The sequence below is a fragment of the Apaloderma vittatum genome, unplaced genomic scaffold (genome assembly GCF_000703405.1).
Source record: "Apaloderma vittatum isolate BGI_N311 unplaced genomic scaffold, ASM70340v1 scaffold37375, whole genome shotgun sequence".
Taxonomy (NCBI): domain Eukaryota; kingdom Metazoa; phylum Chordata; class Aves; order Trogoniformes; family Trogonidae; genus Apaloderma; species Apaloderma vittatum.
The window spans coordinates 1-10,219 of NW_009717204.1; the positions used below are offsets into that span (position 1 = coordinate 1).

At 38.2% G+C, this 10,219-nt stretch overlaps 1 protein-coding gene across 1 annotated transcript; it reads left to right on the plus strand.

The window, feature by feature from the left end:
- Positions 1-211: 211 nt before the first annotated feature.
- PRRG4 (proline rich Gla (G-carboxyglutamic acid) 4 (transmembrane)) lies at positions 212-6,409 on the plus strand. The gene is made up of 5 exons (XM_009869808.1): positions 212-314; positions 3,265-3,428; positions 4,621-4,669; positions 5,371-5,506; positions 6,181-6,409. Exons 1-5 carry the CDS (start codon positions 212-214, stop codon positions 6,407-6,409), a joined length of 681 nt encoding a protein of 226 aa, XP_009868110.1.
- Positions 6,410-10,219: the final 3,810 nt, after the last annotated feature.

Sequence of the window (10,219 nt, forward strand, 5' to 3'; positions counted from 1 at the left end):
CGGGTGGCAGCCGCGGGTGTTACGCAACGAACACGCCAGGAGAGACACGCAGGACCAGTTTGGAGCGGTGTCTTTCTTCTAGCGATCCTTTAGCCTCGACGGCATGTGGGTGCTTGTGTTAGGTGACTGCATTTAGAGGATTCATGCAGGGTTCATCACGCGTTGTCATTTTCAGCTCCGGCCGGTTTCTGTCTGACAGGTACCTGCCATGATGGCCTTTTGGGTGCTGCTGTGCCAGCTGTGTGGGATGACCTTTTCATTTCCTCACTGCCCAGGGAGACGGAATAACTTGAAGCAACCTGAATGGAAAGACGGTAACTTACTTCTAATGTGACTTTATGCTTTCCAAAATAAAAGTGTATCTAACTTTGCTTCTGCTGAAAAATCTTTTTATGTATGTAAATAGTTTTGATTTTGTTGGTGGTGGTTTTTTATCTTAATTTTAAAAAGCAAGCTCTTTTTAGGCTTAATTTTATAATATTTTAATTTTTTTTCTGAAATGGTTGATAACTGACTTGGGTGTCGAAATTAAGTATTTGCAGGTTGGGACAACTGAGCTTTTTCTGTGTCTCACTGATATAACCAGAATCCTCTAACACCAAATTCCCAAAGTCTGAAATCTGTATTAAGAGAGTGCTGCTTTGGTACTATTTGAGCACATCCCAGTTTTATTTGCATATCTAAAGTTGTTTTGTATTTGAAAGGGTTTATTTGCTTGGTTTTTAAGATATTTTCTCTCAATACTGGATCCTGTTAAAACACCTTGAAAGATTAGTGCTGCTGTTGCAGTTCTTCACTTTGGAGGGAGGGAAGTGGAGAGGAATTGAGGTAAAAACAAAGGAAAGTTCCTATGGTGCTAAGCCATGTGATACTTAACATTTAAGCATCAGGGCTTCAAAAAGTAATTTGTATTTTAGCTGTCCAGTCTCCTAAGTGGTTAAAGAGTGCTGAAACCTTAAGATAGACTTTATAAAGCCATCACTTTGAGCAGGAGGCTCATTAAGGCCAGAATGTTGAACAGGAGACATGGCTAATGGAAAAATACTTGAGACAGGTTATTCATTAAAACCCAGACTGCTCTGGGGCAAATGTAAGGCTGCCTCTTTCCGGTGAGTTCTTGGCATGGAACCCTCTCCTGACACCAGGCCCAGATCACTCCTTTGGAGACAGAGTTGGAAAGAGAGGGGCCCAACTCGCTATCCAGTAATTTAGCAAGTAGAACAGTTGCCAGGAGTATGGGGTGCCTGCACTGAGAGGTTACCCCTTCAGCATGTTCTGAACATCTTTCACCAGCGAAGCTACTTTATTCAGCACATGGTATGGATGCATTTTTGGTTAAATGCTAGGCATCCTAAAGGAGCGTTTACTATTTTGTTGAATCAAAGGCTGAAGAACTGCATTTTTTTTTGGCATATAGGAGGGAATTCAAATTCGTTTCATTCTCCAAATACTATCTTCAAATACTATCTGAATCACCAGAGATGGAGATAGGTGTACTTTGACTATGTCCTACAAAGTGAAAAAAGTGCACATAAATGGATAAAGATTCTCTGAAAGAGAAAAAGAACATGTATCATTGGGAATTGGGGGTCCTAGGTGCCAGGCACCTTGCTTATGCATTACACGTTAATTAAAATGCATCAATTATCTAAGTTAATTCAGAAGTATAGCTAATACTACTTGCATAGTAAGGAATGAAATACTACGGAGCAGAACTGAAGATCTGTGTTTCAGAATACTGATGATATTCTGGTGATTTGCACTGAACCAAGAATGATAATATTTATTTTCATGTAATTATTTCCCCTTTCCACTTGTGGCTTTGGGGTTTTTGTGCTTTTTTTTCTTTTTTGATTAAGGCCTTCTCTCTGGTTACTTTTAGATCTAGCATAAATATTTTAAGCTTAGATTTTTTTGAAATTACTTTAGAATAACAGATTTCCCTTTCTCCACAAATGTGTGCACACGTGTCTCCTTCAATATATACTGTAATACTTTATAAATTATATAAATACATACTGTAACATTCCTTCAATATACTATAATATTAAAAACATAAACAACTGATACACAAGCTACACTGCAGTTTTCTTAGCTTTCAGGGGGCAAATTGTTTTGAGATACAATTGAGAGATCTAACAGTAACTCCCAGGGTAAAAATTCCTGAGTGATGTGATAATCTAGCCAAACAAGCTAACAAGAACACAGAGCTAATTTGTAGCTGAATAACTTCATACTGAACCTCATCTCCTTTTTTAGCTGTCTGGCTTGGTACGTAACAGTGCTGGTTCTACATTACACTTGCAAAAATAATCCTCTAGTCATTTTGCTTAACCAAATAGTCTGAATTTCGTGGAATACAGATGAGGCTTTCACTGAACACCAAGCCAAAAAACTAGCTCTGTCACATAATTTTGTTTGTTTGTTTTTTTAAAGAAGCTGTAGCAAGAGCAGGCTAAAACTTGACTGTGGAAAATGCCTGGTGAGAAAATGCATTCCTGTATTCCAAAGCCTTCTATAATTTCACTAAGTCTTCTGGAATCTCACCTCACAACTTATTCAATGAGGCCTCAAAGAACCTGTAACAAGCACAAAGGAAGAAAAGAATGAAATATCCTCAGAAGCTCCTGTTGTCAGTGAAGTTCCTATCATGGATTAATTTCAAACACAGAAACTTGGCAACATACCAGCCTTTACATAAAGTTTGCTGCCACAACTGTGAAAGGAGAACAAACGTCAAATGAATAGGACTCCGCTGCCTTGATTTAAAATCCAAATTCCATAAACAAAAAGTTAAAGATCGTTTTTTTCTTTTCTTCCTTTTTCCCCCTTGCCTCCTTCTTCTAGGAGGTCACTGTCTTGCTGAGTTTGGATTCGACTGAATTTCTGCTTTATGTGACTATCATTTTGTTCATAAGAACTCCAGTAAAAAAAATGATGCCCAGGTCCCAGAAGGGATAACACCAAAACTTGAACAACGGCTGTCATGAGAATCAAATTCTCTTGGCCAGTATAAGGAATAGCTGAAATGCTCTATGAGAAATGAAAATATGTTTATTTTACATTGCATAGTTAGAAAAGTTAGCAGTGAAGAAGTAATTTTAAGAGGAGACTGTGATGTTTCTTTTCCCTGTATGTAGTTGAGAAATTCTAGGGGAAGTAGTCTCAGTGTACTCCTTTAGGACATTAACCATTCTTTTAAAATGCCAAATTTATCTGTTCTCACTTGTTTTAAATCAAGTTTGTTCTTTTTTATTAAATTAGTGTTCACATCAGAAAAGGACGCCAATTTATTCATTGGACGACATCTTTTGAATAACAGATTTGATTTTGAAGCATTCACAGCGGATAACCTGGAAAGAGAATGCCTGGAAGAGCTGTGCAATTATGAAGAAGCAAGAGAAGTTTTTGAAGACCCTGATAAAACGGTAGCTGTTCAAACTGAATTTAATACACTGAAGGAGGCTAACTCATTACTGCATCTAAATACTGTAGCCCTTCTGAAAACAGCACTTAGGATGATTGACTGTAAAAGTCAAATCCCGTTAGATGGGGTTATTGCTCTAGATACACAGTGAATACACTTGAGTACATACTGTTCTCTTAAAGGCTTTAGGTAGGGGCTCCAATTTTGCAAATATAAACTTCAGAAGTACTGCTTCTGGATATACCTACATTTGTTTTCAAAATCTTGGTATAATTGTTTTTAGTCAATTCTCAGCGTCCAGTCTGTGGTCCACATGCTCGTTGTATTAATTGGCTCATCATGCCCCTGTGTCATGCCAAAGAAGTGTTTTAGAAGAGAGGAGTATAGAGCAAATCTGCAGTTCAACTCTTGCTGAGTATTCCCATTCTTATAGCATTATTTTCTAAGTTGCTACCTATATACGGCTTGGAAGAAGCCTGGTATAAAAAAGAGAAAATACATGAAAAGACCTTGAGCCCTGTAATGGAATGTGATGATTCCAGCCTGAAGACTGGCTCTTGCTGCATGCAGCAAGAATCTAATCTGCAGCAGAAGCATGGAATACACTCCTGTTGTGAAATGTTAGTTTGCCATTGCTAGCACTTTCCTAAGAGAAAGGTGAAAATGTTAAATTGAAATGTTGATACAGTACTTTCACTGGGTAGAAAAAGTGGAAATTACAGCTAAACACATTTAATCCGCAACAGTCATGCAACATGAAATCTTAAATTAATCCTGTTGTGTTTCCTAGCTGATACGAGTTCAAATACTGTTCATGCAAAAGTCTTGTTCTTAAGAACTTGACTTTGCCTCGTTAATACTATTCTGTAGGGATTTACAAAGATTAATCGTAAGCATTTTTCGGTGTCGGAACACGTGCTAACTTCTGTAATCAGACAGAAAGATGAGGTTGGACAGTTAAATGCACTTTTCTCTTTCACCAGATGGCACTTTCTCCTTTGTGAAATAGTAATTTCTATGCAAACTTGAATGCATGAAAAAAAATCGGTGGTATAAGAAAGTACAACTCCTTCAGCTGGAGCCACCTCTGTTTATACCATTTTTAAATTTTGTCCATAGTACCATATTAAAAAATGTCAGTAGGGCTACCAGTTATGTATCTCATAAAAATCTGATCCTTTGTGTTCTTATAGATGGATTTTTGGAAAGAGTATTCAACTAAAGGCCCTAAAATAAAAATAGGTAAGTCATCTTTTTATTATTTTCTTATATTGCAGTATTTTGTGTACACTCTTAAAAATACACCGTACATGCAGTTAGCAAGGTCATAGAGTTGATCTTGACACTCACTGTGAACTGCAGAAGTACACTGCATTATGCAGTACAATAAATTGTACTCACCCAAGCGTCATACTCCTGGTGGCATCCATTAAAAGTCTGTAGGTAAAAAAAAAATATAATTTTCCTGCCCGTTTCCTTGGATAAACTTTGCAGTAATTATGCGGCTGCTTCATGTGGTTTGGTTTTGTTTGTTCTCTTTCCCCCCGTTCTTCTTTAATAGTAATATAACAGTCTTAGGTAGGTTCAGACTGTAGGGTCTTGTGCCAGATGTTTTACAAAAAATGGTCTGTATGACTTGAAAGATCTGCAGCCTGATCGAGGTCACGAGCACATGAAGTAATATTTGAAGGGAATTAGAAGACAGACATCCCAACAGTTTTATGTACAGAAAAGGGAACGTCTTACTTTTGCTTTAACCTGAAGGTGAATGATACTCGTGGGTTCTGTTGCACAGATATTATGGCTTCTTACAGCAAGCTAGACATTTGTGCAAAGGAACAGCCTTATAGTACGGCAAAATTAGTATTGTACAGTGCATACTCTGTATACTGTGTGGGTGGAAAGAACACATAACAAAAATAACCGATGTTTTTTGTCTGCAGGTAATGAAACACTACAAAAGATCAATGTTACAGGACTTCTCATCAGCCTAGTTGCTGCTGGAGTACTGTTAGTTATCATTGCACTGCTTATCTTCTACTGCTGCAAAAGTAGATGCAAATCACGGCAACCTCCAGGGTAAGGAATTTTCACTCTTTCAAAAAAAAAACAACAAAACCCCACCAAACCAAACTCTTGCTTAAAAGTGAAATTTAAAAATCACTGTGGTTGGTCTAAGTGTATTCTCAGAGAATTCTAGTTCTTGCTTTCCTGGAAGCGAAGGTTGGTGAGCACTAACAGTAGTTATGCTGAAGTTAGTAACACAAAAATGTAAAGAAAATATTTGTATGGCTGATGTACCTTTGAGAAAGATGGAATAATTTTAATAGGCTGGGGCCCACAATGGAAAGTCTAATGTGTTCAGTTTGCTCTTTAAAGTAGGCTGTATGCTTTTCATGGCACGTAGTCTGCCTCAGATGTGAAATTCAGTAGGTTGGAGGAAATGCTTCTTTACTACTTCTCTAGCCCTGCTTGTCCTTTATTCTAAACTTTAAAGGAATACAAGAGGATTCTCTGTTTCCTCTGTCAAATAAATTCCACATTACTGAGCTGTTCTTACCCGGTGGTTTGGAAAGAGCATTTTGCTTCTGGCTTTTATGATCCAATGATCATTCAGACCTTCAATAGGCAAGTGTTTTTTGTTGTGCTGCTTTGGGTTGTGTTGTTTTTTTTTTACACCTAAGAGTTTCTATAATATTTCTTCCCTTTAAAAAAAAGAAGCTGCCACTTACAATGCTGTTGATTTTGTTTAGGTACTTGGATTATGTAAGAAGTAGAAGACGCAATTCTTCTAGCATCTTTCGAAGGCATGAAGAATTTTCTTTAAACCCACTTCCTCCCAGAACTGATGATTCAGGATTGCCAACTTACGAGCAAGCAGTTACTTCAGATGGACAACACAACATACCACCTCCTCCTTATCCAGGGCCCCCGAAAGGGGCGCGGTGGTTTAAAAAGTCTATGTCACTTCCTGGCCCTTAGTCACAAACCTCCCTTTGGGGTGAGCGGTGATCACTGAAACATACTTTTTTTAAAAAGTGTGTGCTACCTTGCATATTGCAAGACAGTTTACAAAAACGTGAAAGATCTTTGGCAAAACTGAAAACAAGTGAAGGTCCCATTTGGGAGAAGAGCTGACCTGCTGCGAAGGCTGCAGGACTATTCTTTGCACAAGGTTATTGTGCCAAGAGGAGGGAATGCGTAAGGAGTAAGTCTTGTATCACCCTCTTCTGTATGCACTTTGAGCCATCCCATCATACTATTGATGTTTCATTAATAGTTTCATCTTTTTTTCCTTCCAGAGGAACAGTATTTTAATTGGTTCTATTGACACTATCCATTTTTTGTGACTGTTAATACTTTAAACCATCATAAGTCTACATTGTTGCTTCATGTATTCACTTTATTGCTGTGTGAGTTTTCTATTCATTCTAGTAATAGATTCAAGGATGGAAATTATTTAATGATGTGATCTTTCAACTGTGTATCTGTCACTGCTTTTGGATTATACTGGTTTGGTTTAGACATTGCTGGCTAACACACTACTCAATCTGTTGTATTTTTTGTGATTATAATTCTGGATAAAAAGGAAGCAGTAATTGCATGGCACATTACCCGTTCAGACCAAGTATACTTTTATCAAATGGTTTTGATGTTCAGCACTAAATACTTACTTACTTCCACCTGGTAGAGTGCTGGAGGTCGGGGGATGTCAAGCAAATAGCTGGAGATTTGTCCTTTGTTAAAAAAAGTACTCAGCTTTCACAGATAATGTTTCTCTGTTGTTATTTTCAGATGGTATTTTCATTTGGTACCTAAAAGGCACTTTATGTTATAAAGGTTGAATATATGTAGCATTTCACTGAATTTTGTTTTTTAATGTGCTACAGTGCTTTTGAGTGAGATGCAGAATAGTATGAGATTTGTAATCTGTAAATGTTTTTGTAAAGAAGAGAATGATCCAAATCTTGGAATATAAAGAGGGTCCATTGAAAATGCTACACAAGGAAGTCTTGCCCTTTGAAAAATACATACAACCCAGCAGGTATCTGTGAACATTGGACTGCGTTTATTCCTAAAGCTTCAGCATCAAATTTGGCTTCTTTCTAGATGATTTGGGGGAATCCCTGTGTTGGGATAGCTTCAGTTAGCTTTTCCCCTACATGTAAAAGCATCTTGAAGTTCTTGGAGGATAGCGTAGTGAATTGTGCGAGATCCCTGTTGGTAACCAAGATACAGAGTTATAAAGCAGCTATGGAATTACAAGCTTCCAAAAAAACATTTCTCCCATGTTTTCATTTAGCTAACAATTTTTAAATTTGTGTGCATCTTGAGCTAAAGAGCAGTTGCTATTAGAATACAGAAAACAGCAAACGTAGGTGTCTTTAGGTGGGAGGAGAAGGAGGTGAAGGTAGATTTTCGAGGAGCAGTGCAGCACCAGGTTTCATCTAATTTGCACACAGGCATAAATCATCAATGTTTCGACTTCCAGACTTTCTTTCAAAGGCCCGTAGGAAAGGCAGTGGATTTTAAGTGAATTAGCAGAGATCTACTATGACAGTTGAAAACAGATGGGTCTAAAGAAAACACTGGGAAAAACTACATAGGACTTAAATTCTGTTTCTCTCAGAACAGGTTTAAACATGTCACACTAAATGCTGTTAGCCATTGCCTTGACCAATTTTCCAAAATTTGCCCAGAGGGGCAGTAGATGCCCCATGCCTGGAAACATTCAAAGTCACATGGGACAGGACTCTGAGACAACCTGAAGCTGTCCCTGCTCGTTGCAGGGAGGCTGGACTAGATGACCTTTAAAGGTGCCTTTCAACCCAAACCATTCTATGATTCTTCATGCCATATAGCACCTAGTGACAGAGAAGAAGGGTCATGGCTTGGTTTTTTTCGCATTGTCAATTTCTGCTCTGGACAGAAGCTTCCTACTTCGCCTCTCCAGTTCACTGAAGCACCTGAGGTTCTGAATGATGAACTGTAGTTGCTGAGGATGAAGTCCTCAAGACAGACAAGCCAACTTAACTAGGTCTTACACTCCTCCGTCTTCCTTGACTTCCATCTGACCTTTGGTGAGAAGATTTAACTCCACAACGTGGCCAAAAAATACCCAGTTTCTTGGGGCTACTGAAGTAAGGAAGACCACTCCAACGAGGACCAGCCCGGGCATACAAAAGCAAGGCAGGAAGTTTGATTTCAGTCTGACGGGCAGGTACGCATTGTGCAGTGAGAATCAGCTGCTGCAGAGAGGCAAATACTGTAGCACAGCAAATTGCACTAAATTAAACCACTCTTGTTTTGCCCGCTGAAAGACAATAGCGAGATTTGTGCTTTTTTCTCCCAACCACACAAAATAAGCTGAGTTAGCTGGTTAAAATGCCCCGAAGAATACCAGAATCTCCTCCTGTATTTCAGCATACGGTGGGTGATCAGTCCCTGAACTGAGACTCGGAATACAGCTGGTGGGGTATAGATGCTTAATTTTCATTAAAGTCTTGGGAAAATAGGATCTTAGTTGTTTGGAAAATATCTTTTATGTCATCTGTTCACACTATTACGACTTTAGCTACACACCTCCCATCTCCTCTGCAGAAAAATAAGGAGTTTCTATCTAGTGGGTTTCAACAGTTTTAAAAATTATGTGGAATTGAGCAAATTTACAGCATTCTGACACTACTTACATTTCTTTAAAAAAAAACCAACAAAAAACAACACCTGGCCAAACCTCAGATTAATAAAATTTCCTATCTAGCTTTTAATCTCTGTGTCCATTTAATAGAAAGCCAGCCTATTCACTTTGAAACATCAAAAACAATTACTGCAAAACTGCCCTGACTAATTTGGCAAAACACTGAAATGTCAGCAAAAGACTAGCTCGGGCTGAGAACAGCAGGTCCTGTGATGTACTGACAATGGAGCAACAGCAATTCCATTTGTGTTCAAACTACAGTTTAGTTTGCTGTTGACCTGTGTGGAAGCAGCCGCTGCAAATTTTTACCAGGTGGACACCATTCCTCTATTTTACCATAAAATGCATTATTTTTAACATAGCTTCACAATGGCAACTCTGCTAATGCTTATACAGAAAATAAGAGAACACTATCAAATGTATTTTTAAGAGTGTTATTTTTGATACAGTAAATTTTATCCATGTTGAAAATACATAGAACTACATTAACTACTTTTGCTTTGCATTTAGCTTAATTTCTGTTATTTTTCTTCCTGTCTTCCTTCACTTCTTATTGTTCTACCTGTAATTTGAAATTTTCTGTTTGCTGCTTTTTTTTTTTTTTAAAAAAAAAACCACAACGAAACCACAAACCCTCCTGGACATGGTTGCCAAGCACTTGGTCCCCTTCCTCTCTCTGAAAACCACTCTTCTTGCACGGCTTCTCCAGTCTCTCCATAGAGATGGCAGGGCCTTGAGATGCTCCTTTCCCTCCCATTTTCACTGCAGGCATCTTGCTGCCCACATTCTGGGAGCCTCTAGAAGCCCACACTTTAAAGCTAGCAGAAGCCAGATCTGAAAGTATGGGGAAAAATATTTCAGTATAGAACCTGGTACACTTAAACAGAAGTTTCAAAAAGGTTTTAGATTTCTGATGCAGTGCCTACTTCATTTAGGAAATAAACATTTGTGATCACTCGAGTTGTTCAAGCAGCTTCAGTTTAATTTCTCTATAGATCAGCAACTACTAAATACTGAATATGTAAACATCCAGTATTTAATGTTAAATGTCCAGCATGGTTATGATACAAAGGAAAATATCTAGTAAGAGTTAA